At 33.8% G+C, this 23060-nt stretch overlaps 1 protein-coding gene across 2 annotated transcripts; it reads right to left on the bottom strand.

Moving 5' to 3' along the window:
- Positions 1–1493: 1493 nt before the first annotated feature.
- Positions 1494–21853, bottom strand: LOC133704962 (sodium/hydrogen exchanger 8-like). Of its 2 annotated transcripts, XM_062130035.1 has the most exons (23): positions 21469–21853; positions 21317–21367; positions 21139–21230; positions 20497–20574; positions 20229–20386; positions 19957–20058; positions 19764–19881; positions 18767–18819; positions 18629–18694; positions 17660–17704; positions 16764–16819; positions 14935–15119; positions 14534–14581; positions 14264–14371; positions 9517–9748; positions 8135–8437; positions 5690–5787; positions 5384–5515; positions 5067–5285; positions 4744–4950; positions 4238–4502; positions 2419–2717; positions 1494–2105 (listed from the first exon to the last, which is right to left on the bottom strand). In XM_062130035.1, the coding sequence occupies exons 1-23, from the start codon at positions 21686–21688 to the stop codon at positions 1803–1805; spliced, it is 3438 nt and encodes a 1145-aa protein (XP_061986019.1). In that variant the 5' UTR covers positions 21689–21853; the 3' UTR covers positions 1494–1802. The 2 variants fall into 2 exon arrangements, with proteins under 2 accessions (XP_061986019.1, XP_061986020.1); XM_062130036.1 differs by lacking the exons at positions 20497–20574; positions 21139–21230; positions 21317–21367; positions 21469–21853 and having other exon boundaries at positions 19957–20053; positions 20229–20370.
- Positions 21854–23060: the final 1207 nt, after the last annotated feature.

Genomic DNA, 23060 nt, shown 5'->3' on the forward strand with positions numbered 1-23060 from the left:
AGGTATAATATCTAAAACTTCCAAGATGTGAAATCTCATACCTAGACTCAATTAAAAAGTTTAACTTTAAAAAAATTTAATTTTGAAGGATGAAATTGTAAAAAAATATTAATACAAAAAAATTACAAAAAAAAACAACAAGGAGATAAAATTTGATAGAAAAAAACCCAAGGATGATGAAATTTGTTAAAAAAATAATTAAAAAAATGATCCAAAACAGAATAAATAACAACTAAAAGATTGAAGATCAAATTTAAATGATAAAAAAATTACAGGGGGGAAATTAAAAAAAACATGGAATTTGGTAGATTATTTATAGATTTATATATTTAAAAATAATATGGGATGAAATTGAAAAAAAATAAATTTGATAAATTATTTATAGATTAAAAAATGGCAGGAGGGTGACATTGAAAAGCACCTGTAATTTCATAGGTTATTCCAAAATTAAAATAAAAATAAAAATAATAGGGAACAAATGTGAAGGAAAAAATATAGTAGGGATTGCTATGAAATTTTGCACGAGTGACACAAATTTCATGTAGAGAGAAGAAAAAAAAAGAAATGATCTTCAACGCCAAATTAGCAGCACTTTGTCTATATGCGCCTTATCACTATATAGAGAGTGTTGAGATCATCCCGACACGACTCTTGAAGGCTTTTTTTAGTGGCCGGATAGCCCCTCACTCACCGCTTAAATGGTGTGGGGGTCGTCTACACGTGGCGTATACTTTGCACACACCAATTTTTTTTTAAAAAATAATATTAAATATATAATAATTACAATAACACCACCAAAAAAAACTTAAGTCTACAACAAAACCAATAGAAAATCGTCCAAACATGCTTATAAAAGAATTTTTTTGTCTAGCGTCAAAATAATTATATTATACTCAATAAAAGAAAAGAACCGAAACACCCTTGAGCCTAAAGCATAAGAATTTTTTAATCCAAGGCTATAGCAATGATTTTACTGTGCATAAAAAATGACAAATTTAACCCCATATTGATAAAAACAATTATGTAACGGTAAAAATACATTCTTGGCCCAATGCCCAAGCCATTTTCTTGCACGGCCGATTTCACACCTTTACTATTACAATGCATTGTCAGTTGTCTTAGAGCACAAGAACCTCTAAGAGAGTTAGCGTTTGGATAATAAAGTAATACCTTTGAACTTAAGGCTGTGATCAATCAGATGCCAGTTCCAGAGAAAAAGGAGGAAATATGCTTAAGATGGGTCCTACTGAATTAAATCATCACGACATATGGCACCAGCTAGTATTACTAGCCTAAAGTGCAAATAATTTTTGGTAGCTTAGCACTAAAAGCAATCCATGGCTTTGACACTGAGCTGCATTGTTTCCATAATCAGCTTCGTTTATTCACCAGAATAATGGCTTCCTTTTATTGAGCAGAAAGATTGGGCTTAAATGTGATTAAAGGTGAGAAGCATGACACAGAAACTCTCATCACAAGTGACAAAAGCAAAGTTCAGGAATCAACTCATGCTCCTTGAGCTATTTTATTATTTATATATAATGTCGACAGAATTTTTGTCAATTGTTCAACAAGTGAACAAATTGCCTCTTCAATTCTCATTCTCATCTTTCAGTGTTGAGTCACTCCCAGGATTTCAAGGTCACTATTTATAGGGGAAAGGATTACTCATCCATGTGAACTAAAGACATTTCACATCTTGTTTACTACGGTTCCTTGTATGCAAAAACAACTTAAAATAAAAAAAAAACCAAAAGTCACATAATTTAAACAATTACAACAGAAATCGCTGACAACGCAAACTAAGAAGCATGATGGAACGACAGCCTACTAGGCGAATCAATTCTTACCACCAATTCATCTTCAGCATCAGATTCATCACTGTAATTATCAACGATACAAGTCTCATTTGTACCTGTACTCTGCAGTGGGGGAGCATGAGTTTTTCCAATCAACTTTCTCACTTCAAGACTCTTCCTAGCATAAGTAGCTTCTTCTGATGGCACACGAACTTGCTGGTAAGATGCGGTTCTTAAAACAGACAAGCTGTGTGATCGCTTGACTTGGCTACCGGAAAAGCTGTGGGCATGCCTCCGCATGTCAACCTTATGAAATGAAACAAGAAGCCAGAAATTCAAAATAATCAGGACCTAGAATAGTAAAGTTCCATTATCAAGAAATATGATGAATTCTAATGGCCACAAGCCATGATTTGGAGCTCCCTCTTTATATATTTTGATAGCATGGAGGCACAATGAACTATATCAAATGGTTACATGAAAGATTAAATTGTTAAACAATAAAGTCTCTGAGCCTGAGTTATTCAATAGAAAAATTCCAGAGTTATGCATTTTTTGCAATGATCCCAAGAAGGAGCTTTGCAACATATCTTTGCAAATAGATGTATATTGAACATACCATGCTGCCAAATATGCTTAGCTGCATTGCTCTCACAGACAAGCTATTTTCTGAGCGACAAGTCCCTACACAGTTCTGTTCACGTTCCCTTTGTTTGTACAAATTTTCAGGCCAGCTCATAAGACCACCATACTCTCTAGTGAAAGATCTGTGGGGGTGATCAACCAATACCAATGACGATGATCCTCTCCTCAAAGCACCATCCGCTTCAAATGCTGCAATATCAAAAATGATTACCCTCGCTCTTGCCTCAACTTGATACCGGGATCCTTGATGAGAGAAACTGGCTGCTTGGGCACCTGTAAACCAACAATGCCAGTGACCTGGTTTAAATGCCTTCTAATTGCCACAACCAACAACCAAAAGGACATCGTTGAATAAGACTAGTTTAACACACCAACAATCTGCGTCTACATAATGGTCAAATAATATATGATTAACAGTGGACGATTTATGTATTCAAATGCAAATTCATCAAATACTCCCATTAATCATTTCACTCAGGATCAATCAAAACTCATCGTGTTTAATAAATATAAAAGAAGCTCTCTTGGGCTTTGTCATGCATTTGTTTGAGTGCCCAAAAAAATTCAATTTTTTGGTTGAGGGGAAAAGGTTCAGGTTTTCTCAAACATGTATTAACTTATACAGTCTTGGGGTGCTCGTGTTGATGTAGGAAATTGATAAGTTCTGTTTTTTAAAACACATCCAATTAAAATTGATGACTTGATTACTAAAGTAAAATAATAACAAAGAATAAGGGTAATGTTGATCAAATCAAATGTTTTCACAAACTTCGTATATCTATATAGATTATAGGTGTGGATAATTCCTAGGGAGATGACAAATTGAATTCACAACTTCAAAGGAACTAGTTCGCTTTCTAGTTTCAATTGATAGCCACATTAATTAACTTGTCTCTGAAATTAAGGTGTCAACAAAAACTAAATCAAGTATGGTCAAAACTATACCAAAGTTGTAAAAGAGTGTTATATATATAATCATGAAAAGAACTTAAGTGTGGAGGTCATTGAAAAGAATAGAAAGAGTGATAATATAACCATTTTGTTTTTGGGTGGCATAGTGCTATAACGTTTTCTTCTCTCTTTTTTTTTTCCCGTATATCCTATATATAGATCATTAAGAATAGTTTGATAGTACTCTACCTAAGTATTTGTCTTTTAAATTTTATATTTTAAATATATTTTGTTTATATATTTAAGCATTTTTTGGTTGGAATCAAATTTCAGTAAAAGTTTGTGCATTTATTTATATATTTATGGATTTTCATGGATGCACAGATGACGTTGACATTAACATTAAAAAAAAGCATCTGCATTAATGTATTTAACATTCATTTTGGACCTATTTAAAAGAAATTTAGAACAGAAACTACATTTTTTGGAGAGGAAAAAAACTGACTCGAGTAAGAAATTCCAGACAAATTCAAAGACTAATTTTGACATTATCCTGAGTGAAATATATTCCTATTTGCAGCAGTGGCTTGATGATTGGTACCCAGAGGGCTCATTGAGAAAGTACCGTGTTTGATGAGAAAGTGTTTTGAGTTATGATAGGCTATTGGGTTTGGGTTGTGACTAGACCTCTAGTTCTCCTGTGTACCAAAAAAAGGAATTTGTTTGATGGTTCAGCAGAATGTATGCCTCTGTCTGTCAGTGTCATTGTGGTTGTCCTAGGGACCAAAGTAAAAGAGAGGTCCAAGTGGAACAGACGCACTTGAAGGTCAGCGGCTGTTTGGCAATTTTTCCAAAACTACAAACAAATCCGTTAACTTTGAAACAAACTGAGCATAAATTACCTGATATCCCTATCTTTTGAAAGCTTTGATTTCCTTGTGGAGGCAAAAGTACTGCAGGCGACGCAATCAATTCATCTTGGAAACCATGGGCTTTTATGAATCCTTCTAATAGAAAGCCAATAGAATGATGAGGTATTTCTATAGTTTCTCCCCTGATGTATGTGGTCATCACTGACCTTTCTGCTACAAGGGCTCTCAATTCTTGCATTGGCATTTTTTCAAATACTTGAGGAAGCAAGAGTTTGGCAATAACGATTGCACTTTCCTGGAACACCACACAAGAAAAGGAAAGAGGAATAAAGCTTCAAGTAAAGATCAATAATCATACTCAGCATACCTCAAGTCACTTTACCCTCTTCCAAAGTAGGCGGACATTATAAGGCAACTAGACACTGTGGATTGGGGAAACATCCAATTCTTGACTCATTCAAAATCTTAACCAGAGTGAGTAATTTCATTAATGGAGGAGAAATGTGCTGAATCTAAACCAAAATGTATAATTATACCTGCCACAGGAAATCTTCAACTGCAGGGTCTGCCCCTAGCAGAGAAAGTATTTTCTCGCTTTCAATAAAAAAGCAGTGTACCACAGAATCTGTCATTATGTCACATATGCAACGTTTCCCAACTAGCAGTTCGTACAGGCCTAGTGTGCTCCCATGTGTAAAAGTTGGATGCAATGAGTGTTTGCTCCTAACGCTCTTGCTTGTCCACTGCCAAACAATGATTTTCTCACTGGTAAATTGTGATGTGTTTGTTCCCAAGGAAAATAATAGTACTTCTGACTTATTTCTCAAATCCCAAACTTCCCATATAAATTTTTATTTACCTTGACAACACCACTGGAAATAAGCCAGACACCATTTGGTTTGGAGCCTTCTTTGTAAAGGGGCACACCACGTGGTTTCATTATTTCTTTGGAAGAACGTTCAAGGGGTTCACGCACCATAGAAGGAAGGGCCCCCAACAGAGGATGGACACTAATCAAGTCAGTTATTTTGGGAAGCATTACTAAAGGAGGATTCCTTAGAAATCTTTTCAAGTCAGTCTGCATTAGAAGATTAAAACATTTTAACTTGAATTTACAAAAACTGAAGTGCATTGACCAGAGATCATAGAATTGGTAAAGGATGAAACCAAAATCACCTGGACAGCATCATGAAGATGAAGCATTTCCTTTTCTTCCAATAACCCAACCTTCTCAAGATTTTGGACATAATCAATTAAATGGTTCAGCACTGAATATGTTGCTTGTCTTGTTTTCACAACACGCAAAACCTGAAAAAGTATTTAATAATTAATTGTGTTCTAACATCCCCTGATTTAGACGCTATATCAACAATAAACTATACGAATGAAACAAGCCTGATGACCCACGGACCTAGGTTAATCAATTCCTACCAGAATTCATTATACCTGAACAAATATACGGGGACAGTTAAACTTACAAACCTGAGGAAATGTAACACGGACATCTTCCAAGAACTTTCTTGCTTCTTCTCCTTCTGCATCACTTTCATTAATGACTATAGAAGCAATACCACTGTCACCTAGAAGTATCAATAAATGGAAGAAGTCAAACTTCTCACAAACTTCTACACTATATACATGGAAAACAGTTATGCTCTTTCAAAAGGAAATAAATGCCACTTCACTGGAAGCCACCGAGAGTACATTTAACTCAGGTTATTATCAGAAACATTTTTAAAGTGGTACGAAGATGTTTGACCCAAGGGAAAATATCTTCCCATATACATTATGACACAATAGAAAAAAAACTAATATTGTAGGAATCATGTCTGAGTCTAACTACCTATTACTTGTCATACCTAAATCAAGATCATCATTTACTATTATCCAGGTATTGCAGGGCATCTCAGAGCCCATACAAATTGGACTTTCCAATTCATTCAAGAAACAGCAGAGAAAAAAATTAAGGGAGAGGGAGAGGGATAACATGAGAAGAGAGGAGAGTGGACAAACAGAGATTTTGGAAGCAATTACAAGACTCAATGTTCAAAAGTCAATCAACCATCAATAGCAAACTTGACTGCTATGGCTAATAGGGTGTTCTTCCGTACTCCAAATGCATTCAGAAGGAACAAGAATTCTTTGCCCAACTAAGAATAGAACGACAAAATAGATCAAGTCAAGGAACTGAAATTGAACTTCTAATTCTAGATTCTATTTTTATTATTCTTCCTAGAATAAATATACTAAAATTCCTTTGATGGTTCTTAATTATTTACTTTATCCCTGTCAAAGAACCATTTCAACCCAATAACTTAAGTTGTTAGGTGAGGTCCAAGAATATTTTTACATTAATCTCTAACACATCCCCTCAAGTGAAAACCTTTTAGGCTTGAAACTTGTACAGGCCCAGACTACCTTGTTATTAATTTTTATTAATTAGAATGAGAGTAGTGAGATTTAAACTCGTTACCACTTGGTCAACAAGGCTTTGATGTCATGTCAAAGAACCATCTCAATCTAATAATTTAAATTGTTAAGTGAGGTCTAAGAATAGTTTTATATTACTCTCTAACAATCCCAAAGGAATTTCATCAAAGCTAGATTCAAGATAAACCAAAAGGAATAGAACGGTATAATAAACCTATGTCAAGGAGTTGAAATGAAATTTCTAATTCTAGTTTCTATTATTCCTCCTACAAAAAATATCCTCAAATTCATTTGGCTGCTCCTAATTATTTCCTTTTTCCCAATGCAAGTTGATTTGAAAGAGTTATACTGCAGACAAACCAATAGCTCATAATCCACAAAAGAAGTCCTCTCCAGTGCAGGTTGCATTAGAATAGAGACAACCTCATGACATGAGTCGAAAACTCAAAAATCTACCCATTAGAATAAGCAGCAATCTCAACATGAACTATCACTTCAATTTTATCTTTGTGCCATGGAAGAATATAGATGTTGGACATGTGATTGCCTACCGGAAACTAAAGTAGGATTAAGAGATTGAAATGCTCTACATCTTGCCTAAGAAAGAGCTACAAGACTAACTTACATGTATTCTAAGTTCTTCTCCAAAGCACACATTTACCAATAAAATCCCAGTTTCTTGGCTTTTCTTTTTTCAAGAAAAACCGAGACATGCTTTTAATGTCAGTAAACGTAATTATAAAACAATCAGAAAAGGATCCAGGAAGAATTCAGTTTTGACTAAAACAGAATCTGTCAATAAATAAAGCCATAAGACTAGCTTCAACACCGTGAAAATGCACCTAATACATTTTCAGAAATGTAAACTCTAAAGCAAATATTTAAGAAGCAAGTTCAACGTAGACCACAAATCAACAGTGTGGCACTTTCAATGATCTTGTGACAGCATGTGAAAACCTTCATAACTTCACAAGTCTTACTTCCACCTGGTGTTCAGATTGTCTTAGTATGACATGTTTGGGAGATGACTGTACAGGGATTAGAAAGAATTTACCATTAACATGGAAAATAGACTTTTGCCACCACAACATACCTTCACAACTAATATAACACGGATACAAGATTCCTTGAAATTGATATAAGCATCTCTTTAAAGAAAATTACTAGAGCATTATATGGAATAGCCATTATAAATTTATGTAAAGTTTGAAGCATAATAAATCACAAGAAGCACATGGATTAAAATGATAATGACCATGTAGGTGCAATTTTCCTCTGTTAAGATTGGTGTAAAAGAAGTTGATAGTTTCTGATCTTACAGCCAAAAAGGATTTAGAACTATATGAACAGAAAATATAACACAATCCATGTACTGCATTAAAGTAAAACTGTAAATAGAAAACCAAAGAAAAAATATTTTAAAGAAAAGGTATTAAATCATGTAAAATTTTGTCCATGAGAAATTTACCAAATAGCCTAACAAATTGAATAAATTACCAATAAAGTCATGTAATTGTCTCCGTGCAATTCTATGGGCACGTAGAAATGCAGCACAAATGTAGCATGCAGATTCAAGCCTCTCTACAGTGAAATAAGTAACCATTTTTTGAGGGAAAATGCTTGCTTGAAGGAACTTGTAATAATTTGGAAAATGAACAATGGATTGCAAGCCCTTCCAATCACATAGAGGTTCATGGGAAGCCAAGTCGATTGCTTCATCTACTGATTGCATCAAAATGTTTGCAGTTGTTTGTGTTATCCTTCCCTCATCAAGCATCCCCCAATAAGCAGCCTGAACTCCTGGTAAGGAAAAATATTTAAAAAAGGGCATTCACTTGCATATTTCAGCTAGAGTTGGTTTAAGAAAAAATTAGTCATGATAATCAGCTCAACAAAAAAAAAGTTTCTACAACAGAACTTTGATGCATTGATGACAATAACATCTTCTTTGTACATCCGCTAGATAACATAACAAGCTTTCATGTGGATTGCTTATTGGAGTTGATGATCCTTTCAATTATCGATGGATTTATTGATTGATGCAATGTATGTTTTTCTTTTCTTCCTTCTGATTTTAGGTCATGTATGAACTTTTATTACAATATTACAGTGAAAAAGTTATTGTTGTCCTCCAAGGGAAATTTATATTTTCAAACTTTTTTCCTAAAAGCACACAGGAGAGAGAAAAGAATTACAACTGAGTTTCTTCGTATAATCTAAAATGAAATCCTTAGGCAAACTACATGGGCTACAGTTCAAATTCAAAGACACTAATTGGGCATCATTCTTGTGAAACTAATTCTTTCCCGAAAGCTGAATGTTCTTTCTCCTCTCTCTTGTCTTGTTTAATACTTTTCTTTAATGGTGTACAAGTTTCAACATGAGTCTAGAGGTGATCATGATAGATTGGCCCAGAGAAGAGCCTGTCTCCATCTAGATGGTAAATTAAAAAAAAAAGGATGCTTAATACCTTCTCCTCATTTATAACTAGTCCCTGATTATCCTTATCTTTTTGTTTTTATTTTAAATCAAAAATGAAGTAACAGCTCTCACTATCTAAAATAAAATACAAAGTAATTTCTATGACTCAAAACTAACTACATTGCAAGCTGATAGTTCTCAAATTTGCACAAATTAAATCCTACACAAACTTATAGGCACCCCTTTTTCTACAAACAAGACAGCTTTACTCCAATTCCCTATGCCATGAATAAAATAACATACATCCCAGCAGACAAAATTCCTTTTCCTTTTGGAGATAGAGAAAAGAGGAAGGCTGACTTAAGGTTATTTCACTTGTCAAAGGGCCCAACAAATCCCAGAAAAAAAAATCAGCAAGTAAATTAATATACCGAGTAGCAATAAAACAGCACATTTACCATTTAGAAGGCGTATGCGAATATCTTTCAGATTAGTTGGGTCTAAATTATTATCAGCTTCAGATGCACTATGAGGGTGTTCGCATGACCCTTCCAAATTATTTAAGCTTGTAATGTATCTTTTAACTGTAGGCCAGTCAACAGGTCCAAGTTCCTCGTCCTCTCCAAGATCACCAAAAGCCTCTAGTGCTTTGTTCAACATTTCATACTTTGTGAAGTTCAATAAACGCTTCTGCAGAAGATAGATACATCACAAATGACAAGAAAAAGTAAACATGTACAAAAACAAGATAGATTGAGTAGTATTTTCACTAATTTACAGATCAAGTTATTTTTTCATCAAAACATAAGAGTGTCTCCTTGGTTTTTTTCAGCAATACTGGATACATCCATGACTTGCATAATTCTCAACACAAATGCTGTAAAAGAAAAATATAAATAGTGATTCAGGAAGGGAATAGAAATGGAGGGAAGTGAAGAGAAAAGAGGGGAAAATAAGAAAAAAAAATAATGCAGCCAGAAGAAGAATTATAAACTCTGTTCATCAACCATCAAGTCAAGTTGTCCCAAACATAATAATAGGTACTCATTTACATACAGAAATGCCTTGGTAAAATACTAAAAAAATAAGAAGCTAAACTCCCAATCAAGACTGCCTTAAAAGGAAATACACGGACCACCAGAAAATTATGAAATTATGAAATCCATAATAACTAAAACTCTGAATAATATATAAAATTAAACAATCTAATAACAATCCTAGAAGGCTTGCTTCTTTATCTTATCCCCTGATCAGGAAAAGGGAAAAATTCATCCTCAAGTTTAAAAATCTCAAAGTAATAAAACCACTTGTGATGGCTTATGGTGTTATACTCAAAGCATGGACTTGATATACTTCTTTATTGAAGAGGTTAATCATCCTTGCATTTCAAAACTCAGATTGATTATGAATCATAAAATTAGAGATTCGGAAAAATCCAGCCTCAATTTTAGTCTTAATTTGACTTCTATGCTGTGCTGGCCTTGATCTGTTCTTCATTTTAGTCATAAAATTAGGTTAATCATCTCCAGACTTTCTGCAGCCTTTCCAAGAGAGCATTTCTCAACAGTCTGTTCTTCATTTTCTAGAGAGTTAGCTGTTTCTGCAATTGTGGTGTTGTTACTGGCTGCTTTTCTTCACAATCATCGTGATAAATTTATGAGACTTCTATTTGCCCGACAGCTTTCTGAACTTTATTGAAGCATTTCTTCAACCTTATTTTATTGTCTCCACAGTATCTAACATAGATCTTATCTGCTTTTCGCTAAGGCCCATAAGAAGACTCAACCCAGCCATTAAGCTGGTTCATTCAAGTAGAGTGGTAACATAGGCCAGAAAGGTTGAATTCCTTGCTGACCTTCAAGGGCAACAAGGTATTGGCAGAGCAATAAAAGTAAAAAGTGCAGGAAAGTGGTCAGGGAACTGGTGTTAACAAAATTTATGATGGCAATTGAACAGTTTAGATCTGGTCTAGGGGCAACAAAGTTGGACACGAGGAAATCAGTTCCAATCTAGTGACCTTAAACCAGGTTAAATCCCAGGAATAACAAGCATATCAGTAGAATTTAACAAGGTATTTGTCTAGTACTAAAGGACAAGTTTTGACTTGTGTCCCGCCAAAAACTTGTGGCAGCTAGGATTTTTTGGGGTGCTGTTAGCAGCGCTTAGAAAAACAAGAAGAAGAATAAGAGGAGGAAACCTCTAGGCACCAGGGATTCAAAATAACTCTAAAACTTTTATTCCATAGCTCAACTACAGCAAAAATAAGAGAACACATCTCCATTTATAGAGATGATACAACCAAAATACAAAAAAATTGATAAAATATTTTAATTTTATTTTATTTTATTTTGGTATTTCTTGAAAGCCTATTTCATTAAGGAATTCATCTTACTTAGAGATATTATCATCTAGGAATCTTAGTATATTCATTCAAATGTTAATTAGGAGGTTTCAAATACTTACAATTTTTCTTTTCTTATTTGGTGTTCTATTTCCTACTTAGGTTAGAACTACAAGGATCTTTTGGTGCCTACATCACCTATACTATGTAAAAAATTGACAATGGAACGGTGAGTATTGAGCTTATACATGGCATTCTTGGCTTTTGTGGATAGCTTGCCAGATTTATTTGATCTTATCAGGATACGGGAAAAATTTCTACTCTTTTCATCTATATCACGCAAGCTATATGTGTTTGTTTTTCTATGGTTGGAATTTATTCAAAGCTGGAGATTTCTCTTGAATAATTACAAGCACTAGCTGTTCTAGAAAATCTTTACTCCATGTTTGGAAAGATTATCTCAAGCAGAAGATTCATGGAAACCAGAAGTCAGACTTGAGGGGGGGGGGGCACTTTTTTGTTGGAACCATATTAAATGCTAAACAAAATCATCAAGATTTATATCATTCAAAGAACATCAATGATCATATTTTTGGAAGCCTATATCTTCTACAAAATTCAAATAAAAAATGGCTATACATAAACAAAGAAATTCGAAGCAAATAGAGCAGATTCTTTAGAAAGATCAACTTAAAACCTTGTGCTATCAATTGAGCAAACATCAATTTTACTGTCCCTTTCTAGTAGTGAGAAAGAAAGGTGTAGATATCTTACATGATTGCGATTATCTGCAAGATTAAGTTGTGACTGAGGAATTTCTGACTTCAATCCAGCAATTCTCAAGGAGGACCCTTGGGAAGTGAATGTACTTGAAAGTTTTAGCAGAACCACTATAAATTCTCATGTTTCATCTTCTCTACCCTTGACTCTATTTATTTTTGTGCGGCTTTGTTTGTTTATTCATGTAATCTTCTAATTGTCTTTCGAGCAAGTTTGACATATTGTTGAGCCTAATTTTTATTAAGTTACCACTCATGCTATCTACTGGTATACCAGTTAACCTCTCTCTGTCTGTCTGTTTGAACTGTTTATGTGACTACGGGTATCCCATCTATATCTTTACACTTATATTTTGTTCAAAAGTTTTTTGTTTTACAGGTTTGAAATTTTAATTTCAGTCCAATTCACCTCTTCTCCCACTGAGACAACATTCACACCTAAAATAAAAATCCCAAATACTCATAAAACAAATCCTTAATCAATTGCAATTCCACACACATCAAACACTAACCCTAATTCCAGACTCAAATCCTAATTATTTAAACCTAAATCCTTTGTGGGACACAAAACCATAGCTATATCCTATATCGAAAGATAAAACTCCTAATTGGACTAGGACTAAATAAGAATAACAAACTAGACTTATCATAACTAATCCTAATTTGATTAGGATAGCAACTTAATAAATAGAAATAATAAATTTAAGAATAAGACTCCAATTCTCAAACTAAAGCCTCATCTTTGGAGCTCTTTACAACCTTATTTCAAACCTATATACTCTAAACACTCGTTTACCACAAATCTTTAATGGGGCAAATCCAAAGTTTCCTAAATTAAATTGTCATCAGAACTAAGTGATTCCTTCCCTCCCCTCTTGAACTTTGTTTCTAGCATATACCATATTCCTAGTCATCATCTTGAACTTTGCTCAGTTTGAAATGGTTCCAGAAGAATTTCAATTCTTCACAGTCCAGGTTACATCAATAGAATCAACTATGGATGAGATAAAAACAAAATTGGCAAATAATGGATGAAATAAAAAAAACAAGAATGGACAAGCTATTGGTTGCAACATTTTAGAAGACACTTCTTGTTGTGGAGTTTCACCACCTCCAATGTTGCTAATATCTCTCCATATCATGAGGAGCGCGAAGATTTGGACTTGAGGGCAAGTCCTCGTCAATCAAGGAAGATTGATGCACGAGCTCAAAACAAGTCGTCTGGGGCATCTAAATCTGAAGACCATGTCTTTTTTGCCCAAATCCAAGACTTGGTAGATGAAGTAGCTTTTTTTATGCGTATTTCCAAAGGTAGAATCGTTGATAAGGACAATCAACAAGTTGTAAAAACACATGATTTGCAGCATTTTCCTCTCAAATGCAAGCTTTTGATTTGACAGCAGCCATTTCGTTTCCTTTCCAAAAAAAGGGTATAAAAAGCTGCTTGAGTATTTTTGTGTTATTGGTCTGTAATTAGGTATAGGAAGCAAATCAACACAATTTTGCTACTTTTTACATGTTCGCAGAATTTTGAAACCAATCAGATTGTAGTTCCTATTTCTGCCATCGCACTTTACCTAAACTTTATATATTGGCATTTATTTATTTATTTATTCAATGTGGTCCTTATATAGAAGCAAAGAGAATTGGAGAAGGAAGAAAATAAAGGAAATCGAAAGCTAGAAGAACAATTGGGATGACTTCAGTCTCCATTCTCTCTAATCAACTATCAATAATCAAAATAAATTTTCCTCAAGCATAACAATAGGTGCTCTTACATAGAAACCAAATACCCAAACAAAAAAGGAATAGAAATTTTTAAATTGAAAAAATGAATTTTGCTCCAACTAATAGGAAATAATTTGAATTGCCGTATGATGACTTTAATATGACATTCACAAAGATTCCTAATAATTGATAAAAAAAATACTTAATAATTGAGGCAATAATCCTAGAATTATTGCTCTGTCCTCCATGAGATAGGTATATCAATGTTGTATATAGAACAAAATCACAAACATCACTGATTTCAGAATATCGGATTCAAATTAAAGTTTCTTTTATAGACATTAATGTAAACCTCACCTTGGTAGCTGATAGCTTATCCATATCTAGAAGATGTAAAATAAACTGCGTAGTTGACCCATTCACAATAAGCGTCAGAAATACGATTCCGCCAGTGAAGAAAACAAACTGTAACGGTGGAGAATAAAGCATCAATCAAATTGCAAAAAATCAGTTACTCTATTAAATTTCTATATTCTTGAAATGGTCTGATGCATATATTTGACAGACGACTCGATATAAATTCAAGGAACAAATAAATAAAATAGTTTGTATGTTCAACGAACTCACCAAGGTTCCTGTATCAGAACTGAGATAAATTGAGCTGTCACTAGTGCGCTGATACATACAAGTAAAAATCATTAGAAGTAAATTACAGCACGAAAGAAGCTTAGATATGATAGAGAGCTTTATGGACACAATTTTCTTCAAAAAGCTTTGGATGGACATCAACCATCTACATGCTTGGAATAAATGTGCCATGTAAGTCATCTTTGGTCATGGGAGCTATGAAGAACCTTTTGGTTCAAAAACACACTCTGTGCTCGCACATTTACAATCTCATGGTCAGTAAGGAATTTCAGACATAAACAAGGATCCAAAAGAATTAAATCAAAGAATGCGTGGAGATATTATGTTACAACAGCATGGGATAGAAAATTAAATTGCTAGGTGAATTAATGAAAACTTGCCTTAACAGATAATGAAAGTGATAATGCAACAGCCCCTCGAAGACCTGACCATATGACAATGGTAGCTTCCTTCCAATCCAAACCATAACCAAAATATCGTAAAAATGGATACAATGCTCCAATAACTATGAACCGGGATAGTTGCACAAAAATGTATAGAAGAAATAGGTAGCCCCATGTATGCCCTGAAAAAAGACCAAGACACGTGTATATTCACCTTTAAAAAAATATGAATAGTGCTGGACATAATAAAAAAAAAATTGAAAGTTTTTACTAAGTAATGTGGCACCTCGTGGTGAGTGTTATATCACTTTTTTTAAACTATCACATTAAATGCCAAAAACTGCATCGCTCTTCATATCCTTAGCTTTACTCTTAAAAAAATCTAGTAATAATGCATCACTAACAAGAATCCATGATTATCAGACTTGTTACCACTGTAATAACAGAGAATTAATAAAATTCAGATATGCATCAGAGTATCAGACATAACAGACTCGTATATTCTTAAGTCTAGTCCTACCACATTGCTTGGAACAGAAACTCGGGCAACTAACCATTGAGCCAGGTCAGTTATAAAAATTTGAACTGGTAAAGTAATTGACCAAGTGAGACCAGTTAGGAAATTGACCTGATGAACCCCATACATGTTGAAACAGGTCAGTCCAAGCCATTTCACTCATTGATGTCATGGAAGGTAGCATTTGAACCCAAGACCAAATGGTATGACTATCACACTCATGAGCAGGCAAAGATAATCTTGTTTATTCAATTATAGCAACATATGCATATCACATGTTGCTAAATTCATATAATCAAAAATTTCCTAATTATGACCAAAATATATAGTAAGGAATTTTATTTCAAAAAAATTAATAGAGTAATGATTGATAATAAAATATCCCACACATTTGACATTCAAAAATTCCAAAAAATAAAATAAGTAAAAATAAAACTATATATTTTTTGTCCCCTACCATTTGCTATTTTTTTATTTGAATGCTTCACCTTTAATTTTATCTATTTGAGTTACCAACATTTTATTTTATTTTATTTTTATTTGGCACTCTAAATTCCATCCTTTAAATCCAGTCTTCCAAAGCCACAAGGTATACCAGGCTGATTTTGGCTGACTTCTAAGGCTTTGAGCCTTGATCAATCAACCCTAAAGGTCCTGTATTGCTTGGTGGACTTTAAGTGAACTTCAAACCATGTTAGCTTATCAAAAAGGGTCTTCAAGAACCTTGTGATCTTTTGGGTGGGTTTTCACATGTTCACAATGGCCTTCCACCATCAGCTCAAGTGCATGGGACCTGAGACCCGTAATATATTCCATTAACATTTATAAATGTTAATGAACTTCGAATCAATCTGTAATATCAGAATTTAAAGAAGTAGAATATCAAAGAAAACAAAAAAGGGATGAGGAACCATAGGAGATTAAATCTTGGTTAACTTATGTACATGTAACTCAAGGGTGTACAAGGCTATGAGAAATTTTATGTTACTTCAAGGCTATTTATACACAAAATATGCACTAAATAGGAATATAATTACAATCTCATGGGTTGAACCTCAAGTCAATCTCATAATTATTAGATAGTTTTCTAACGTAAATTAGTAATATTTCAACAACTAATAAACATATAACCAATTCATAAAATGCAAAACCTTCTCTTCTACATTACCGACCCTTTTGACCTAGCTCGAGCCTAGCTACCAGTAAATCACCATAAGCAAGTTGTATATCAGTCGTGCATGAGTTTTGTTGTAAAAGGAAACAGTGTATTGTATACATGTAGGGATGTGTAGTTTAAAAGTGAAAATACCTTGGTTATGAAAAGCATTGCCACTGCTCAGAACACCTTCTGCTATAACAACACCACTGCAAAGGAAAAGAGCATCAAACTTTAATGAATCTCACAATTAATTATGAATATTATACTCTAAAACAGCAATAAGATAGAAGCCAAAAAAAATACAACAACAACAATCATAAGCAGAATAGCTCAAGTCAAAGTAATTGAATGGTATGATGCCTCATCAGTTAGTGTGATACCCAATGACAACGGTTTAGTATTGAACTGAAAAGATATATGATGACTCTGACAATCTCATGGCTCAGTTAAATGGATAGTTTCCAGTGGATGTTAAAGTTTCCTTTATCTCCCTCAGCCAAAAAGACAAGTATTCTTTAGCAAATAAACATTTTCGGTAATTAACAATCAACAATGATAACTTTTTGTAAAGGCTAAAGTCTCATTCTACGTGGAATAAGCATTAGGCAGAAAAGATGCAGTGTACTTAAAGATTTTTCTTGTTCTGATAATTGAACACCAAAGACAAAATTCCAATTTAATTCAATAATTCAATCATCAAAAGCATAGAGCATACTACTCCCCTTCATTGAGCTGATTGACAGTCCTTTGTGTTCTTTCTTACCTAATGTAGTTATTAAATATCGCAAACACAACAAACATTCTCCGCTAATCTCATTCCCAGACTGGAAAGAAAGTGTGGATTTAAGGGCTTGTGCATCACGAGTTTCATATCGGTTTTATGATGTCAACTAGTTTCATCAACACCTTGTGGTTTTATTTATGCTTTTCCTGTCTCAATAACATAATCATTGACATCTAACCAAAAATAAATTTAGACTTTAAATCCATCCAAGCATATATGAAGTATAGCTACAGCTTAAGGATATGGTAAATTGATTTCTTACCTTAAGATGAAAATCAGTGTATTTGCAATATAAGCAACCATTTCCCTGGAAAAAAAATTATGTGAAATGGATTAAACATGCAATCTTGCTGGAAAGTTCCATTCACATGATAACAAGAAATTTATTCATTGGGATTATCAATCCCACTCATGTTCTGGCATCAGCAGATGGCTATATTATTTTCAGGTTTCCTTTCAGAATGTATCTGTTATCTTCAGTTTCTGCAGTGACTGTCAGAAATTTAAAACTGTCTTGGCTCTAATTAGGAAAAAGGTTATATTAGTAGCAGCAAGTAATAAATAAACCATCTGTTGATTTTAAAAGTGTAGCATCTCAGGTCTTTTGCAGCCTGCCTCAAACACCCAACATTCTCAAACAAACTTATTTGAAAATATTAAGAGGCCATGTAAATACATCCATTATCCTCTATTGCGATATACTAATGCACCATTTCTCCTATGAATATATAATATCTCAAAATATACTCATAGAAGTTAAGAGAGATAATTCTTGTCACTCTATTTATCCTTTCTTAAGATTGAAAGTGTTCTGTCAGATTTTCGCTACCCAGATTCTTTAATCTTCTGGAAGATTCAATTTCCACTTTTGTCTTTCTCATCTCCTACCTCACCTTTTCATTGGTGTTAAAATAATTTAATCTATTAGAGAGTGGTGAATCAATGTTTAAAAGCAAACACATGCAGACCAAGTACATGATATAGTTTTCTACAAAATAATCTCCCCAAAAAATATTTAACTTGCATTAATAATCCAAACTTTTACTATATGCTAAAACCAAACTCATCATGCGAGGTAAATGGTTTCTAATGGATTAACACAACAGTTTCTCATCATTTGTTCTTTCTTAAGGAACATAATCATCAAAAAAGACATGCATTACTTTGACCCTTGTAGTCTTTAAATAGAGAGAGAGGCTACTTAGATGAAACAAGTGAGCATTAAGCATACCAAAAATGATGCAAGCTCTGTTGGCCATCACCCTTGAAAGCAGTCCTGGCTACCGCAGCATAAAACCTGTCCAGTGATATATCAAGAGATACCATTTCTCCAAGTTGCTAAGAAACTATTCATAATTTATCAACTTACATTCCTAAAGTCATCACTGCCAAAACGCCAGAAACAGCAGCACCCTCTTGAGCCTACCAAATAAAAATGCAAGTTCAGTTTCTTATGCACAAAAGACGGGAAATAATTTTGATAACTGGTCATAAGTTTGTAAAGCCACTTTCTTCAATTACAGTTTCAACTGTATTTTGATAACGGTTGAGCAGGATAAACATGCTGAATAACACCAATGAATAAGATGGCCATGAGAATTATAAACATTGATTCCTATAAATTTATCAAGATTACACAACAACAATCACACCCCAATCCCAAACTTGTTGGGGTTGGCTATATGGATCCTTTTGCAACATTCCATGTGATCATACACCAAATCCACCTCAAGATTGAAAGATCTTAAATCCTTTGACACGATCCACGAAGCACCAGCCTGAAATTAAATTTCTCATTGAAAGCATTTCTTACTTCAGATAGAAAATCAAGCGCCGATATAATTTGTTTCATGGAGAAACTTCGCAACAAAATAAAACAAGCACCATTGAAATGGCTCCATCGTTATGAAACTTCCTGAACATTGAATCTTGAAATGGAAAGCTAGTTAAAATCAAGCTAATCAATGAACAAGGAGATCAATTTTGAAGCATCATAAGGATTAACGGATGCTGGAACCTATCCTTAGGCAAAAGATAAAAGAGATAAGAAACAATAAAACCAGCCAAAAATCTGAACAGGGATTGAAGACCAACCATAGTCACATACAGAGAAACAGAGGAGGAGAAAAGGTAATGACCAAGTAGACATCAAATCCATCACTGGATGCAAAACTCAAGCTTTCCGATAGACATTATTCTGTCATTTGCAATTTGAAATAAAAGACCTTGTGATGCACTCATTAGAATGGCAGACTTCAAAAATGTTTCCTAATATATTTTGCAAATATGGTGACTAACACTTAACTAGCCATTCAGACAAAGAATAAATAAATTTAAAAGGAGTGCTGAGTTGGAAAGAAACATACAGTGAAGTAAGTAACGTAGCTCACAGCTAGTGTCAGCGCAATCTCTATCACTGTGTCATTGAAGATGAACCCGAGCCACAAAACAGATGCAATTCCAAAAGCAATACCAATGCCTACACTGGATCAAGAAAAGGTTTTCATTTCAAGAGTGAAATTCTTCATTCAGTGCATATTAAAAGTAATTGATGCTTACGCTCCAAGCGAAACTTGAGTTAGAAATTTGATTATGGCACCCGAGTTAAAGTTCTCCCCAAGGACCATCCGATAGAATAGCTGATAGACCACAATTGCTGTCCTGGACATAGAAATTAAAGGCAATCGAAGATGACTTAAGATAAGAATAACAATAAGACTTTTCACAGATGCATTTATTCTTAGTTTGCTGGTTTCAACTGCTCAGATTTGTCAAATTATCTATACAGACTGTCAGGCACACAAAAAAAAGACAAGAAAAAAATTAAATACCCATCATTCATCAGGGATTCTCCTTCGATTATTGTACTCAATTTTTTGCTTGCACCAAGCTCTTTCAACAGAGCAACAACAGCCACAGGATCAGTAGCACTCAGAAGTCCCCCGAGCAACAAAGAGGTTGTCCAACTCCAGTTATATGGGAAAATGAGCTGCAGCATTAAATGGCACAGTAATTTTACAACAAGCGGGCTAAATTGCACAGTAATTTTATAACAAGCAGAGTATAGCATATTAAGAAAACTGTAGTCTTGTAGGGTACCTTCAAAGCACATCCCAGACAACATGTCGAAATTAGAACTCCAGGAACAGCAAGTATAAGCATTTGCACCATGCACCTCTATAGAAAAATTGCCAAAAATCAGCTGGTTCATTCAAACAAAAAAAAAAAAACTAAATTGACAGACACGTAGCTACACTTCGCTGGCAAAATAATCAATAAAATCAACAGAATTTTTATTAGGAAATTAAAACTACAATGAGGTGTCGAAGGAACCAAACCAATTAATAAGGAGATAAAACAAAGAGCCAAAAGAAACTACATGCATGCATGTAAAAGTAGTATAATACTGCCAAATAATGTTTGATTTCAAGTCTAGCCATTAATAGTATTTATCAAACCGTAATTTTAGTTGGAAATTTTTCCTCAGGGTACAAAACATTAGAAACCAAAATAAACTTATCTAACATAGGAGATTTCATTAATTCAGCGAAGTTATACTTCTTTTACTTATGTTGTATGATCAAATATGAAGTACAACGCATCGAACCCTAAACGAAAGCAACCAACTTTCCGTTTTCTGCAACTTCAAAACCATTAGACTCGTACTTAACCTCTTAATCACTCACGAAAAAGTGTCTGCTGAAGTTGTAGAAGTAATACTTTAAAGAGAGTGAATGAAACCTTAATTTGGTGGACTTCCATTGAAAAGGAACTCTCGAAAAGAAGGGCAGGAAGGAAAACAGCCAGTAAAAGGTCAGGATCAATATGTGCCCCTGCATCATTCAATTACAATTAGGGAACATCAACTAAACTATTGTCATAAATAATAGGCTGTCAAGGCTTAATAAAATGAACTTACAGAGCCGAATTCCATCCCCAATCCTTCCCAGTTGATGACTGGTACCATATTCTGCACAGCCAAGTAATTAAAATTATAACAATAATAAATCGAGAACGAGGAAAGACAAGGCTATGATTGGTACTACCGTACTAACAACAGCATTTAATTACCTAAGGATCCAAGACCAATGCCGACGACGAGAAGAGCAACAGTGTAAGGGACTCGGGTGCCTCTCAACACATGCCTGCACGCAATCCCAAGCAGCAGACTTAACCCAAAGAAAAGCACAGTGTCGGTTGGATTCCATTCATCTGAAGCAACAGATGAAGAAGAAGAGGACTCCCATATTCTGTACGGTAAACCTACTTCTTTTTCTATCGCACTCCCCATTCAATTACTTGCTCCTCCACTGAAACTGGTTTTGGTAGAGGAAGAGAATCTTGACTCTTTTCTTTTCTCTCTTTGAAGGAGGTTGGATATGCTCGGGTGCAGCCCAAACGTTCTATGCGAAGAGGGAGGATACGGTCAACCGTGCGCTGATGATCTGATGAGGCCGTGACTCGTTTTTTTTTATTTCTAGTTGCATGCATCACTTTGATTTGATGGGTCACCAGCTTTTCCAATTTATTTTTGTTTATTTTTTTAATCATCATTAATATTTTAACCATTTAAAAAAAAAACAATTTACCCTTGAACAATTAACACCCCGAATATCCTTAGGTTATGTTTAGTGAAGGGTGCTGAGGATTAAAATTCCTTCTTGTACAATTTAGGCATGATTAGTTGAATTTTTTTATGAAAGATTAATTAGCATGAGGATATTAAGCACTCCCAAATTAGTCTTCGGAGGTTTAAATTTTACCCTTTATCCAAGAAGTAGTGTTTGTTTTTGTTCTCTCCTACTCCTTTTTTCCCCTCAAAATACACACTAAATACAGACATGTTAATCCAGTCATTTGACGACATTTGTCAGTTAGTATAATATTGTATTTGTTGTTATCTATAACTCGAAAGCAAACTTTGTCTTCTGATGGGAATATATACATGACAGATAAATGCAAACGCAACCGGTTCAGATTATTATTAAATTAATGGTTATTTTATATTTTACAATAATTTTAATATATTGATATAAAAAATTAAAAATTTATATTATTTTAATATATTTTTAATTAAAAAATATCTATTACAGTACCAAATACACATTTAATATATTTACTCTATTTATTTTATGTTTTAAAAGTATTTTTAAAAAAGTTAAATTTTGTTTACTTCAAATTAATATTTTTTTGTATTTTTATATTATTTTAATACAGTAATACCAAAAAAAAAAATTTAATATAAAAATAATATTATTTTAATATATCTTTAAATAAAAAATATTTTAAAATATAATCACTGCAACGTTTCTTCCTGACAGATTAAAAGTGTATCAATGGTTGTGATGGATAGGTCATGCATATTTTATGTATTTTTAATATTTTAAAATTTAGATGAAGTGCAGCTGTATTGGTATCTGCGCATAGCTCACGTGCATCTAAAAAATCTAAAATGTACTTTTGCTGCACCGCCCGACTGAGTCGAAACGTGTTGGCTCAATATCAAATAAATACGGAGCGCGGTGTATATTTAAAACTAGCATATCATGTCTTAAATCAAGCTGGTGTCGAAAGGCAACACATTAATTATTTGTGTTGGAACGGTAAAGAAACAAAAAGTTTAGTAATGTTTATTTATATAACGAGATTGAGATTGTTTTTAA

This window comes from Populus nigra, chromosome 10 (genome assembly GCF_951802175.1).
Source record: "Populus nigra chromosome 10, ddPopNigr1.1, whole genome shotgun sequence".
In the NCBI taxonomy this organism is placed as follows: Eukaryota; Viridiplantae; Streptophyta; class Magnoliopsida; order Malpighiales; family Salicaceae; genus Populus; species Populus nigra.